The sequence below is a fragment of the Falco punctatus genome (assembly GCF_963210335.1).
Source record: "Falco punctatus genome assembly, chromosome: 3".
In the NCBI taxonomy this organism is placed as follows: domain Eukaryota; kingdom Metazoa; phylum Chordata; class Aves; order Falconiformes; family Falconidae; genus Falco; species Falco punctatus.
Genome location: NC_137582.1, coordinates 102,458,197 through 102,474,392, shown reverse-complemented (window position 1 = coordinate 102,474,392; position 16,196 = coordinate 102,458,197). Strand labels below are relative to the sequence as shown.

Here is a 16,196-nt window from a genome sequence, read left to right as displayed (position 1 = left end):
GTGAATAGTTTTTAGGTTCATTTTACTTTTTGAGATGACTGAACTTTGGGAATACTAGGTTTCCCTTGAACAGAAATGCTGTTAAACAAGGCATGTTTTCACTGCACGTAAAGTAACAATTGCATCGTCTCAGGCTACTGAACATATTCAACTTGCCCGCTTTTTTGACATATAGGAATAATAAATTAGATGCCTGGAAACCAACAATACATACTACTATACAAGTGCTTTCCTATAAAGAGATTATAGCAATGCCAACAAATACCCAATTCTCTGATTCTGCTTTTCAGATATTAATTTTGTATTAGCCTTCCGCAGTGCATATTTACCAGGATGTCTTCTAAATGAAGGACTGCCATGGCAGGAACATGGAAAAAAATACGGCTGTAAAGCTAAGGAAAGATCTGATACAATTTTGACACAAAGTTGCACTTACATTAAGAAATAGAGGAGAGAAGTAGAAGTCTAAGTACAACACTACTTACCCGTGTGAAGGTACCCTCAAAACTGTGAATATCCAGCTGTGGCTTCTGAGCATAAACATAAGCATTGATTGAAAAGAGATCCTGTAAAACAGATTAATGTACTTACTATTATTTAATCACATATTTTGAAGAACCTTTTAGTGGCAAAGATCCCAGTTTATGATCCCCATCATCCCACCCTAAGTCAAGCTCACAAGATTTTTACCCAATATAAGAACCATGCCATTTTTCTCAGTACATCTTGCTACAAAGCAACCAGATCCAAGATGATATTTTAAATGTGTTGACTTTTCAAACACCAAACTGTTTTACATTTGTAACATGAGTTAGAAATTTTACTTAATCCATTTTCCTTTAACAGCCCCACTTTAATTTCAAATAGTATAATCTTCAAATACTGTACATATTTGTTCTTTTAAAAACAAAGCGGGGTGTGTATGTGTGTTTTGTTTTTAATGAAACTGGAAACAAACTACTTTTCCAGCAAGGACAAACCAACTAAACACAGCAGGAAAAAATGGAATTGATTCAAGTTTAAAGGCTGAAGCACACCTGCAGTCAACCCATGGAAAGCCCCATCAGCTTCAGGAGAGCCCAGATCCATCATCAGGCTCACTCAAATGCTTGAAGTCTGGGATATTCTAAACTAGCCTGACAAAAATGGGTCTAGTGATTAGTACTACTACTCCTGACAGCAAACAACCCATGAACATTCTGCCCTCTAAGAAGAATAAGAGCATCTCAGATACTACAGTAGCAGGCTCTACAAATAGAGAGTGGTATGGTATAAACAGGAGAAGGAAAAAAATGATTTTTGGATCTTAAAAGCTGTCCCTAGAGGCCCAGGGAGGATCACCTTACATTCTGAAACAATGACTTCATCAGGTAATTGGTCTGAAGCATCCACCTCCCTCAGACAGAACAGCGCAGACTGATAGTTAAAAACCTGACCCAAAGGACTTTCTTCTCATGACAAAAGCCAACCTCCTGGTGCTTTTCAGATGGTCAGCACCAACATCAGCTAAGAGACTGCAACCCGAGTGGACCACTCACGCGTGGATTCACAATCCAGTTTCTATTCTGGAGAGGAGCAGATGCTTGATACCAAACCCCAGCCAACCTCAGACCATAACCTCCGATGAAATGCAAGTGTCTACCTTCCCACCGTGTGGGGCACCTAACTGCCAGTATGACCTCTGTCCTTTATCACTGCATCTACCTTGCAAAAGGGTAATTAATCAGCCACCCCGCTGGGGAGCAGCTTACATGGCCACAACGCCCTGTGCATGCTAGCCAGAATGCCATCTTCCAACTCCAAATTAATTTTACAGCCTCTTTCACAGACGTGTAGCGGCATCTTGGCTCAATGTAGCTATTTTTAAAGGCATGCCATTCTTTTTTGTTTGTAATTTTGAATATAAGAAAATTACATATTTGAACATTACAAAAATTAACTAAAGGCACACTTGTCCACCTGTGTTAGTGTCTTAAAATATGATGCATTTGTATCCTTGTTTCTCTAATAAAATGGCTACAGCTTTTGGAACATCATTATTTTTTCCACTTTTCCAGATGAAAATTAATTTTATTTTTAAATCTACTGTATGTTTATCAAATATTTGACTTTCCTTTAAAAAGTGTAGCTCTGTAAATAACAAACTTGTACTTTTATTTATATTCTGCAGAAATCTCTCACTTCGTACCTTGCAAAACCACAGAGTTTTTATTTCACATGATTTTTAAAACATGAATCAAATCTGAACGTTAACTCTCACAAATCATGTTTATCTTAAACCATTAGCCGTTTATTGTAGTCTTTCACATTAAGTTCATTCATTGCGCCCTTGTTCTTCCAACCTACTTTCATCAAGTTCACGAGAAATAATTCATATGAAACTAATACACATGGTGTCCTATATCTTCATCATTCACTTCTTTCCAATCTGTTATCACCTACAATTTAGCTAATCCAGGCTATTATGTGCTTTATTATGCAAAGAAAAGTGAAGAGTCTCTCAGTAGTGGATAGCACAGCAGAAAACTAATACCACACACATGCTCATATGCACAATAAAAACTGCTAGTGAAACGTGTCAACCAAGAACAACTCTCTTTTCAAAGAATGTCTTAGTGGGAAGCAACATTAGAATAAAAAGAAGCAGAAATATCCACCTTTTTAAGTATATTAGCATTTGTACAGTAATATATTCTCCTGGTTTCTAATCTATTTTCTTCTACTGTCATGCTCTCCTTTGTTGCATTTGAAACGTAAACATTTCTACCACGTTCCTTCAGTTTCTTTTGAGTTTCAGTTCTGTATTTCTGATTTAACACCTCCAATTTAATGTTTTTTTTTGTTTTGTTTTTTTTTTTTTTTTAATTTCAACTCTGAAACAAACTCACTTTTTCTGGAAAACAGATCTGCACATTCCCTACACATCTGTGGCATTACTCTGGAACACCACAAACTAGAACCAGCACAGTGTTACAAAGTGCATGTTTCTTCCCAAAACTAACAAGCCTAAGTAAAGCTAGTGCTCTGAGGGAACTCCAGGGTGGCAGTTCACTGGCATTTCATTCATGAGCAGTAGAAAGAAAAAGACATACAAGCATATTTTATGTTCTCAGCAGCTTTCTGAAACATTTCTTTCATGATTAGGGTAAAGAAAAGGGATAAGGACTTTGTTCCTGTAGCCTAGTGCTCTGTACTCCAAACTGACATCGTTCTCAGGCCAATAAAACACAGTAGCTGAAATTTTATAATAAAAGGGAAAGAGAAATGCAAAGGATGACACTGTTCTAGAAGACAGACGAACTGCATTTAACAGAAAGGTTGCTGTGAGAGTACAAAGCCGTTCCTCCACTGAGTACTGCTCTCCCAGCAGTAGCAGCTATGCACGTCTCACCTCAGTGTCCTGAAGTCGCAAGGGTGAATTTAACAAGATGACAGCAACATCTGTATGCAACACCACAAGTAAATGTAACTTATGCTCACCGAGCAAGAAAATTTTACCTGGTTAGGTTATGTCATTGCTTCCCCCTATATAAAAGCAGGGAGAAGGGAAATACCTTAAAGGGTTTAGTGATATTTAAAAAAAGGTAACTACTTTTTATTAACGGTTTAACTAATGCGGGACTTGATCTTTGTGAAATTCAGCTTCAGTAAATAATTATTTTCACACTATAAGCATTGAGCTGCTGGTTTGCCGAAGCCAAATAGTCCAACCAATATGTTCAATGGGAACAATATTCTACGTCAAAAATCAAATTGCTTTTAGGAGACAGTGAAGGCAAATGGCCTCAGCTGCTACCTTATTCAAAGGGGAAAAAAACCCCAAACAACTTGGGTAGGGGGACTGTACTAGTTCTAGATTAAAGAAACTACATGAAAGACTTGAATCTCAAGCAATAAAAATTTAAACTATTTTTAGACAAAAGTAGATGAGATTTTTAAAACTTGATATGCATTTAATTTTCTCATACTTAAAAAATACTATATTCAGAAGAATGTATTTCATGCTTCTACGTTGAAAGTCAGGAAACGACTTGATGACAGCACAATACTGAAAACTCTCTCTTTTGCATTTCACAATTTAAAAATCACCATAAAGTTATCAATAACATAGAAAAATCTCCCCTATTAGGTCAAGGGCAACATTTGTTCACCTTACTTAAAGATCATTAAAATACATTCTTAATCATAACATGTAGTTCATTACAAATAAAATTGCCTTTGGTTCAATAAAACTAATTAAATGTAAATGGTATTGTTTACTGCTGTATGGATCTTCTGATATAAATCAGCAAGTCACCATTTATTGAAAATTACAGTGACCTCATTGCTGTTAATAAATCTAGTTGATCACAGCAGCTGGAGCAGAGCGGCTCCGGGCGCCCCAGCGGAGGGGTGCCCCGCCGGCACGAAACCCAACCTCGCTGGCGCCGGGTTTGCTGCTCAGCCCTCATTACAAGGCTCGTTGAAATTTTAATTCTCTTATCACATTAAGTGCTTTAGAAAGACAACAAAATCTGTACTGATCGTCTTGGTGGTGTCATCTGTTCTTTAAGAAACGTGCCGAAGGTCTGTGGGGCTAGGTGCCGGGTAGGGTTACGGTGCTGCCCCGCCACGCTGGGCAGCTCGGCCAACGCCAGCGCTCTCACCTGCACGCCCAGCCAGGCAAGAAACCAAGGCAAGCAACACTTGCGGAGGGAGCATACTGTCAAACACGTGATCCCGTTGTTTGCAGTCTATTTTATGCTCAACTTGCATGCATAAATTATTTAAAAATATATTTTAAGATATAAATACAAACTGTAAGCCTCACCTTCGCAAAGGCAGTGCAAGCACATGGAGAAGACACTGTAACAGCTGTTGCTTTACACACCGAGAGCCCCTGGAGCCCCGGAAAAGCACTGCCGCAAGGAGCCACGCTGTCTCAGCCAGCACCGGGGCTGCTCGGACCCTTCGGGCAGGAACCCAGCCCACCAACCCAGGGGCAGAGGGGCAGCACACAGGGACCCCATGCTGCACCCCACAGCCCCGAGTGCCCCAGGGCTCTGCCAGCAGACCCCTGCAGCCCACTGCTGGCTCACCGCAAGCTCGTACCAAGGTAACCTCAGAAACCTAACCTATTTCTGCAGCCACCCATACAGATAGGAGCCTTCAGTGCAGTCTAAAGGCAGCACTGAATTAAAACACAGGCTTCACGTCTTTCAGACTGTGGTGGGTTGACCTTGGCTGGACGCCAGGTGCCCACCAAGCTGCTCCATCACTGCCCTGCTCAGCAGAGTGGGGCAGGGGAAAATAAAATGGAAAAAAAAAACCCTTCCAGGTCAAGAAGGCAGCAGTTTAGTGAAGTAACAGCAAAGGTGGTGCGTGCAGAAACAAAGGGCGACAGAAGATGTTATTCCGTACTTCCCATGGGCAGGCGATGCACGGCCGCTTCCCAGGAAGAGGGGCTTCAGCGCGTGTAGCGGATGCTCCGGAAGGAAATGTCATAAATGACGAATGCCCCCCCTTCTTCCTCCTCTCTCTCAGCTTTTATATCTGAGCAGGTGCCACGTGGCGTGGGACATCCCTTCCTGGGCCAGCTGTCCCGGCTGTGCCCCCTCCCAAGGCCTTGCCCACCCCAGCCCGGTGGTGACGGGGATGCTGGAGGGACAGCCCTGATGCTGGGAGCGCTGCTGGGGTACCAGCACCTTCCCACCTGCCCACACAAGCACGGCACTAAGCTCTATATGCTCAGACAGACAAGACTAACGGAACTAGCCATTTTTTTTAACTGTGCCTTAAACAAGCAGTAGGTAGCAACTGAAAGGCTGGGCCAGGCCCCAATTCCCATGTTCCCGCTATGCGTGCATCAAACCAGGCACATTAGCAGAATTTTAGTAATATATTACCTATGGGAGTGGCAATGTTGTTTGATAACATTACACAGAACAGACAAAAAATGGCATTTACCAGGTATGAATGATCTGGTATTTGGGAAGTTTCATGTTGCAAAATTCCAAGATATTTTTCACTAACAGCTTGATTCAATAACACAAAAGCTAAAGCAAACCATTTAGATAAGGTCCTTCAGGGAACACCTATTTTCACCACGTCAGTTACTCTGGGTGCAAATACGATGCACTGCCCACCCTGTGCAGCACACGATGCAAACAGAATGGCGGGAGGAGCGCATCCCAGCAGCTTCCCTTGGCCTGATCCCAGGAACATTTTGTGGAGGAAAGCAAACCAAAGTTGATCCCCACACCACAGTGCAAAGCTCTGTCTTTTACCAGACTGCTTCAAGCCCCATCAAGTTTCTGCAGAACTAATTTTAAGCCTACCAAAAAACACATGGTCATATTACACACTGCACAGGCAAGCGAGACAATTGCTGTAAAATGATGTTTTTTTCAAGTTAGGAACAGAAATAAATATAGGGATGTATTACAAAGCAACACACATTTTTAAGTTAATAGCTGGAAAGCAACTTGCCTGATTTTTCACTTTTAAGAGAAGTTTTCAGCAACAGAGGACACTGTAGAAGCCTAGGGTGAGAAAAAGTCTACTTGAAATTGATTTCTCAAATGATTCTTACTATGAACCAAGTTGCTTCAATTTTTTTGCATTGCATGTACAAGACAGCTGGAATAATGTTTGCTGAGATACCTTCAACTACACAGTTTAGGCATCCCTTTTTTAGATAAGCTGGGTGTAAAGTTTCAAAGGGTGCCAAAAATTATCCCTACATGTTTAAAGCAACTGTCCTATATTTTTACTCTTTTTTCCAAAACTATTGTTTTTACTGTAACTATAATGAAGTAATTCTGCCCACTGAATTTTAATTTAACTTTTTAAAAATCTAGTACATGTAGGGCCTACATACAGATACAGCTTATGACTCTACTAGGAAGTACAAAAATTAGGCTTAGAGTAAAGTAATTCCATAATGATATTTTTTGTTCATGGCTTGCTTAGAGCTCCACGTTAATATTCTGAAGTTATCCATCCACAAAGTTTCTTTAGATGGCTGATACTCTTGCATATTACTGCCATCCCAGTCAAGGTAAAAGTGTCTGCAGAAATTAGATACCGATGTGATTTCCAGAGGAAGGAAACAGCTTTCTGGGATGCACGCTGAGCATGATCTTCTTTGAAGGATCTGGGGACCCCCTAAAAAGCATTTACATTTGGGTGTTTTACGCTATCGTTTCCCCAAAATAATTCACAGAGAGCTGGGGCTTCAGAGTGAGGCAGATACGGGACATGACCACTGCCAACCGGCCAGGCCCAGCTAGGAAGCAGCCATTTAAAACAATCTCATTAAAGAACCAGTAAGTGTCAATGGTCTGATCAAACCACACAGTGTGGAAACTGGGTGATGATAGTTTAGCCGGCAGGAAGGATTATAGCCAGTGCCAGCTACCTCAGGATGATATGTCACCTTACTGCAGACAATGGCTTGGCTAGCATGGTTAACCGCCAGTAACGGCGTGATGCAAGAAAGGGCAAAAGCATGTCACCTGCCTGGTGGCTTCCATTTGCTGCTGGTGGCTAGGCAAGGTTTGTTCACAGACCCAAAGAATAGTCTGAGTTGGAAGGGACCTTAAAGATCATCTAATCCCAACCCCTGCCATGGGGACACCATCAGACCAGGTTGCTCCCAACCCCATTCCACCTGGCCTTGAGCCCTGCCAGGCATGGGGCATCCACAGCTGCTCCGGGCAGCCGGTGCTGGTGCCCCACCACCCTCACGGTTGAAGGGTTTCTTCCCAATATCTAACTGTTGAAGTGTACACAGCTTCTTGCTTAACCGCACCCAATGACACAACTCAGGTTGTCACCTACAGCTCAAGATGATGACTAACACAAGAACATCTTGCAAGAAGCACAGACCATTCTGAGATCAGTTAATAGCAGTAAGTGGAAACAACAAAGGAAGAAATGGTTACTATATTGTACAGCTGACCCTTGTACACTGTTTCCAAGATATGTGAATAATTTCTAGGTGATTCTTGCCTTCCTTCCCCACATGCCCAGAACAACCACCACCTGCAGCAAAGCTTCACTTCTGCGGGAAGCTGGGTCCACACGTCTGACTGGTCAAACACAGACTCCCCAACGTCAAACCATTTTGGATTTATTTTCCACCGTAAGCAACTACAATACAAACATTTACTTCCTTGAAATCAAATGTGCAGGTTTAACCATAAACTTATACTATCTCCACAGATGACAATTTATTTGTCAAGTCTACTCAATAATTGATTTTTAAAAAAAAAAAACCCAAATAATATAAAAGTTACAGTATAACAATTCCCTGCTCTACCAGGCCTATTTCTTCCTAGCAAGGAGGGAAAACTTCAGATATGGATTTGAGTTTAAAAAAAAAAAAAAGATAACATACAACTTTTTTTCCTCTTCTTTTCCAAAGGAGAGTGTAAAGAAACCTTTGCATTGTAATTTACTCCAGATTTCACCAGCCTCCGAACACCAAAGCTCAGAACACTGAAATTTCCAAGCTCACAACACTGAAAGTATAACCAGCAAACAGAATTCCAAGAGGCAGCACTCTGCACAGAGCTGCATTTGCCAAGTGCAGTCAGTGATGCTTCCAAAATGAAAGAGAAATAAAAAAATAATAGCTAAGTTTGGCACAGTTGTAACTATCTGAAAAGCACTATTTCGTTTTAAAAATCCGAAGCAAGATAGAAAACTGACTGTTTTAGTCAAATGCATGCATCTGTCTCAAATGTGACGATTTTTTTCTTCTTTTAAATGACAAAACAAGATAGAGCAATGACTAAATGAGAAAAACCTACGGGAGAGGCATTATTACAAATACTAAATTCAACTGTAGACTACAGAACAATTGTCGCTGTCTGTTCTTGCACCAGCACTCCCACCTTGGAGCCTGACTTAGCATCTGTCTGTGATGACCAACCTTCGCTTCCACCCCTTGTTCCCAATCCTCTAAATTCAAACCTAGCTATTTTTCCTCCTCCGGTCACGCGTGAGGCCAGTAGCCAGAACAGTATGAACCCAGGAAAAAAAATATAAATCTCTCCCTTTTGCTAATTTCAGTATAGCTGGAAGTCTGTAATTCTGAAAGAATAACTGCAGGAGTCCTGCTAAAATCTGGCAGATTATCTAACCCTTTTTCTATTGACATGGGATATAAACAGTCCTCTTAAGATGCCTTTAATAAAACACCTAAAGGATTTAGCATCAAAACACTAGAAATTCTGCGGTTAAATTTCCACAAGCTTGAAACTTGAGCATGTGTCCAGAGCAAGTCTCCTAATCCCAAAGTAACTCTCCTGCAAAACATCGAGCCTCCCCAGTACGAGGGGCGCAGCTGAGACCTTTATACAACTCTACACAGTTTTGTACATATGGGTCTGTTTTGAATCCACACATATATGCACACACATACACGTGTCCTTTTTCATGATTTTAATAGATACCCATGACATGACATATTCACTTCAAAAAACCACACATTCAGGCAACTCTTAGCCCTCCTGTGCAGGAACTTGCATGCTGCACCCCGTCAGCCCTGCAAGCATCCTGACACCAGGCAGCACCTCACGCCCAGGAGCCGGCTGCTGCTGCCCGAGCCTGCCAACAAAGCCAGGGCTCTCGAGGCAAGAACGACTTGTGCTTGCAGTGTAACAACTGGCTGAAAACACAACTGTGATAACACTTCTGCAGAGGCGGGATGTCAGTGGGGACCACAATGAGAACTGCTAAGTCGAAAAAGAAAAATCCAATTCTATCTGTTTCTTTTCAACGTAAAAACAAGAATATTTGCATAACCAACTTCTCATTCAGCATTCAGTGGAATATCCATCTCCTATTTATTGCAAAACCTAAGATTGTGGTAACAGGTATTTTTCAGTACTTACAACAATTGTAACAATCCTTTAGATGAGATATATATGCGCATACATGGAAGATCTCTTAAAAGTAGGTAAAATGCTTACCCCCAAAGCTGGCAATCTCTGTGTACAGCTGACAGCAACCTTCAGTTTCCAGTCTGTTTCTCCATCCAGCTGGTCAGTTCGAATGAAACACGAACCTTGAAATTATAAAAAGACAGCAAACTATTTTTTTTGATCTCAAAAATTCAGTTTGGGTTAAAAAAAATAGAAAGAGAGAAAATAAAGCAATTTACAACTTTTTTTAAAATAAATATGCTACTTATAAAAGGATTCATATTTTGGAATGTCTGTGTGCTTTCTTCCAGGAATGCTCCAGATATCACACAATAGCACAATTTTTACCTGATACAATTAACAATACGCCTGTTTATGAACAGGGGAGGGAATCCTATTTCACATGTTTCTTAATAGTTTGTAAACAGGTTTCCAAATGTTACCAGCAAGAGATACAACTTCACTGGCTGAAGATGAAACAGGTTTCATTATTCCATTTTAAAACTGTGTCACTTGTACAATTCCCAACACAAAAGAGTAAGGAACCGATGCCTGCACATGTTGGTATGACACCATAAACTTCCACTGCTTATAGTTTCCTGGCTTCTCTGAAAAAAGTTTTTTTAAAAATAAATCCTTAACATGGATATTATTCAAAACAATATGGGTCCCAATGTATATACTTAGAATAAATAACTTTGAATCATCTGTAAGTGTCAAGGACTCAAGGCTAAAGAAAGCTGTAAAACATGCATGGTACTTAATATAGGAGGGAGCTCAAGACGCAGGCTGGTGCACACCACGGAGCCGCAGCATGCTTCACGGGCAGGCGGCCAGCGTTCAAGGAACAGAAAATTGAGACCAGTGCAGAACCTCCCCCCACCCCAATAACTGGTTTGATGGCCATCATCAAGTCTGGAGTATTACATAGCTTACTCATAGTAAGATTCAAAAAAGACTGCAGATGAACATTGCAAATCTATTAAAAACATACACAATTATCTACAATTTCCATCTAGTTTTAAGTCTAAAAAGTGGTAAAATTTTAGCAATACTCCTCAATTGCTACACTAAAAAAAACCCTTAAATATTTCTGAATAATGACAAATTTCATTAAGCTACAGCCTAACAACTGTATACGCTATTGTTACAGTGTGCCATGGGTGTGAAAGAAAAATATTTTTGTAGTTATTTGCAAATTTTAAACAATGTGTATAGACATACATGCATATATACCCATAATTCCTTCTATATTTCAACCAATACATTAAGACCTAACAAACCAGTTTCATCACTAGAAGTGATGGGGTAGCAATTAAACTGATGGAAAGCCTGGCCAAGGAGGTTACCCAGGCTGGGGTCTTCTCACACGGACCAGGGGGCGATGGGCTAGAAGCTTTGAATCCCACAGGCAGTACATCCAGAAAGGGTACCTACCAGCGAGCACAGAATTAAGAGAGATATTCTTTTATAGGACACGTGGACCCTGATGTAAGTAAAATCTAACAGAACCCAATGTTTTATTCATCAAGGCCTGTAAATTAAGCAGCTCAATGAGCTAACGGTCTGAAAGGACATGCCTGAGAGAGAAGCCACCTGAAATTATATCTGACTAGAAGGTAGCATTTTTGCACAACAGCCTTGAAAGGAGCTTAACAATCCTTCATGTAACAGCTGTATTTATATTAAATGCATAGTAAGTAAACAAATCTTTACATGTTAAGGTAACTCTCAGAACACATTATCACAACTGAATTTCACCCAAAGCTCAGAGCTGCAAGCTGCAATACTGGAGCTAAAGTTCTTGAAGCTGATTTTAAATTCTGGACAGGATTTTTAAGGTTTTTTTAAAAAATAAAATACTATAAAGCAATTTTTTAAAAGTCCAGTAACATAAGCTGCATTGTAATTATGGGTGAGGCACCCAGGAACACCAAAAAACACCATGGTTTCACTGCACTTTCTATCCAGGGCACTGATGAGCCCACTTCCCATCATACTTCTCCTGTACAAGACATTTCATGGTTCTCTTTACCCTTCCTGTCAATGGCTGCTCTCTTCCATCAATTTCATTTAGAATTATACCAGAGATCAATGCAGTTCAAGACCAGTGTGGCTCCTGTGAATGGTTGACTGCACATATATTCATTTAATAGAGCTCACACTATGACATGTATTGGCCAGCTGCATTTCCTCTCCACTTCAGCAGTTAATTTCATCAATAACTTATCTCATAGCCTGTTTCCCTTTTATCAAGAAAAAGGAGCTGCTTTCTGCCAAGTCAGCTTTCAATAGTGATCACAACAGCAAAACTGAAACAATACAGTCTTCGTCTCTACCTCAAATACTGCAGCAGATTTGACTAAGCAATTATACTATGAGATACTGATTTGAAACCTGGCTTAACGAAGCTATAAACATGGGAAATTAAACATGTAATTAGAAACAATGCATAAAAACAGCCTTCACCCCTACCAAGCCCTTGGACATGTAAAAACCTAAACATTCCCCATGCTGCACTGCCTGGAATCACACTTGCTTTACCTTTGGAAGGTATTTGAGTCATCAGTCCATAAAACTTCCAAAAATCAAAGTCTTCTGAGAAAATAGCTATTGTAACTGCTCCATTTTGAATGGCTTGGAAGCATTCTCCCCTCTCATCGATAAGATAAAAAAAAAAACCCAGCAAATGTAGTAAAAAATTGGGTTACGTACTTTTAACAAACAGAATTCTTTCAGTCATTCATAAAAATCTCTTACATTTCTAACTTGAATATGACTTGCTAGGAAAATAACACCTGTACAAACGTCAGGAATCGCTATGGCTTCTGAATTCAGTGATAAGTCTTGAATCTGACTATTATTTACAGCACACAAATAATCAACATTCTTTAATGTTCTGTGCTGCTTTAAAGGAAAAGTCATGAAGTATTTTAAATATTTAACAATCAAAGCACAGCTCTCAAAAAAAGATTCGACACAATGTAGGAAATTTTCATAAGGCTACATATAAAAGACAGTGAATAAAATTAAACTTTTTACTTTATACAGTGAGGGCACTCAGATGCTCATTTCCCACAACAATTCAGTCAATCAAGATCAGCGGGCAGAGCTCAACACTGTGAACACACCTGTCAATTCTGTCTTTATAGTGAGAATTTTTGAGCGGTCTCAATTAGAATTTAAGGGTTGATTTAAGGAAGTTACACTGAGTTTAAAGAGTTTAATCATTTATCAAAAATGGTGCAAACTTCATGTGTGCACATGAAAACTAATTTACGAGTGCATCCCATTTAGCCTCATCAGCCAAAGACAGCAGAAATCAATTTAGAGCTTGTCCATGCAAGGTGCTGCCCAAGTACAACTGAAGTGACTTTTTAAACCATTTCAGTGGAAATCTGTGAAACTTGTACGCTTAGGGAAGCCCTAGGACTACATTTTCTGTGTTTTAGCAAAAGCTCAAATATTTGAGGCCTGTCCAGAATCTCACTTAAGATTGCTTTTCTGTGCAAAAGCACCATCTGCCATAGGAAGGATGAAAACCATTTTAAGAACCTGAAGTAACTATGTAACTTTAAAATATAAGGATACAGCACTAATTATTAACAGACTTCTTGTTTATGGTTATTTGGGATACTGTGGATAAAAATCCATCTTTTTTATTCTGTGTGTTAACAGAATATTGACCAGAAATAATGTGTATTTCAGTAAATTTTATGGTGTTTTGAAATAGAGATATAAAAGCTCACCTGCGAAGATGCTAACACTAGTGCCTGCCCTGCCCCGCCAAGGCACCGTGCTCAGGACAGGGCAGTGGGCAGAATCCCACCCGCTCCGTGTGCACTGGACCTGGGGCTGTCTGGACCTGCGACTGGCTTACACCTGCGTGTGCAGCAGCGGCCTCTCCTGTCGGCCTGCCTACCCCCAGCCATCCTGCAGAAAGGCCCTGCGCAGAATTTTTCAAACTCAACACAGGTTGTGCTTGGACAATGCTGGTCATATTTCAACCTAAAACTTAAAAGTGAGAGAGGAAGGAAAAAAAAACCCAACAACCCCCAAAAAGAAAAAATCCACCCCAAACCAGAAAGGGAAGCTTCTTAATGAAGTAAAAACCAATTATATCATAAGCTTTCTTTTAATACTATGCCTCATCACGAGATAGCCAAATCTTGTATTTTTTATACTACCAAACCTGCTATTCATATTTTATCCATTGGTTTTTTATATGAGATATCTTTAATTTCCTGATATTAATGTTCTTAAACTTGTGCTACCACCAAGCACTTACATTTTATTTTTACATACATACTTCTGAGTATTAATTACAGTATTTAATACAGGTTTCTGAAAATATTATTTGGGGATGTTACGTATTTTTTAAAATGTATTCTAGCTTACCGGACTTTTAAAATAAGTCATGTGGAAGATAAAAATTGTTGCGTATTAATTAAATTATTTACTCCTCTCTAATTTGCAAGTGTTGTTTCTGATACATAGAAAGATGGATAACTTTTCCTTAAAACAATCAGCTTATTATTCAGCCTATTTACCAAGTAGTTTCTAAAGAAAGTGTAGTGAACAGAAGAAAGCCTAAACAGTATCCACAGATTAAGAGCAATCTACTTTGCTAAAGGAAAATAATCTAAATTATTCTATATAAAATTGCACCACCAGATTTTCATGGAAGGATGTAATGAAGAAACAAACATGCAAAAAAACCCTACATTCAAGCAATCTGAATTACATTGAGATTTAGTATTTGCATTAACCGTGGAAAGAAAATCTGAACAACCCTAGAGACGCTGGTTTACTTTGCTGCAGAAACAAAACTGCATGTCATCTGTAGCATCCCCTACATATTACATACACTGTTCTTCCAAAGACGTTTTAGGCAAAGCTCTTTAGTAGGAAACTGCAACAGAACTTTTCTTAGTAGCCTAACTGGGTCCTAAAATAATCGGACAGCAACAGAACATTGCACCAGTTACACAAATATGGCCTCATGTTCTCTTGAATAATCCCAGACTGGCTAACCGAACCAACACACCTCAACATGCATGCATCAACTCACGGAAATTCCCTGCAAAATCAGATTCTGAAAACGGCAAGGAAAAGTTTAGGCAGAGTGGCCTCTTGAAGAGCCAGAGCTTCCTCCCCACCTTGATCGTGAAGCCCACTGACTTTGTTTTTACAATGAGAAGGTGGGAAAGTATGTTAATACTGAAAGTACTTGCTTTCTAGGACTGGCCAGGTTTCTTGACTAACGGCAACATGAGTAATTAAGGTGGGTTTCTTGCCATTAAGAAACAAAACTATCCCACTTGTCCTATATCAGAACTTAATTTTCATTTCCCCACTTCCAGTTCCTGGCCTGGAAGAGGGATCCGAGAAAGCAGCTCTAAGTCACGAGATGGGACAGAAGAGAGGGTATTCTGAATTCAGGGGGGAAAAAGCCTGTGGAATAACTTATTCTGACTAACATTAAAAAATGACAAAGCAAATGAAACATCACTATAAAAATACTTCCACTCTCACTTTCTTCTGCTCTTTGAGCAATCGCTTACAGCAGACCTTGTCTTCAGCGACACCTTATGTAATCAGCATTTTACAAGCAAAATTATTTTAAAAAATATTTCTGTTTTTAGATTTCACAAGCACATTCAAATCCCTTCCACAGAGCCTTAACAGTCAATGCCACACGTGGTATGTGTTACAAATGTCAGTATACACAGTAAAGAACAGTATGTAAGAAGCCAATTAACAACACTGTCTGTGAAACCTGAAAACAGTCTTTACCTTTCTCTCGAAGAACACTGAAGTTAAGAGATTTCCACCTGCAAATTTTTTGACAAATACCAGCAAACTTTCAAGAAAGAAACTTGCCAGTAAGCACTAAAGAGCACTTACAAGGTATAATTCAAATATGCCATAGCACATATTTTAACATTATGCTGTGCTACAGATGCAGAGGGAAGCAACCATAGCTGTATATAGCAGATATGCAGGAATATGCACATTCTACCAGCATATTAAAGACCAAGCACCCAGTCTTGAAAAAGTGTTGTTCTGTCTGCATAAATGCAGGGTTGAATTCCACGCTCCATTGCAGAGACATAATCTAAAAACAACCAGAGAGTGTGTGCACTTAAATTAGTCAAAAAAACCCAAACGTGAAATTAAATTACATTTACCTTCTGTAACATGTAACTGATAACAATTCATGTCAGTTATTCTTAAACAGAGACAATGCTAAACCACCACTACAAGTCTGGGTTCTTCTCTGTC

At 39.7% G+C, this 16,196-nt stretch overlaps 1 protein-coding gene across 2 annotated transcripts in view; it reads right to left on the bottom strand.

The window, feature by feature from the left end:
• Window positions 1-16,196, bottom strand: part of ATP9B (ATPase phospholipid transporting 9B (putative)) — a 167,025-nt gene that overhangs the window by 89,594 nt on the left and 61,235 nt on the right. For both annotated transcript variants that reach the window (XM_080380331.1, XM_080380332.1), the window contains exons 8-9: window positions 9,960-10,054; window positions 486-566 (exon numbers count right to left, since the gene is read on the bottom strand). In XM_080380331.1, coding sequence (XP_080236457.1) covers window positions 486-566; window positions 9,960-10,054 — 176 coding nt within the window. The remainder of the gene's footprint in view (window positions 1-485; window positions 567-9,959; window positions 10,055-16,196) is intronic.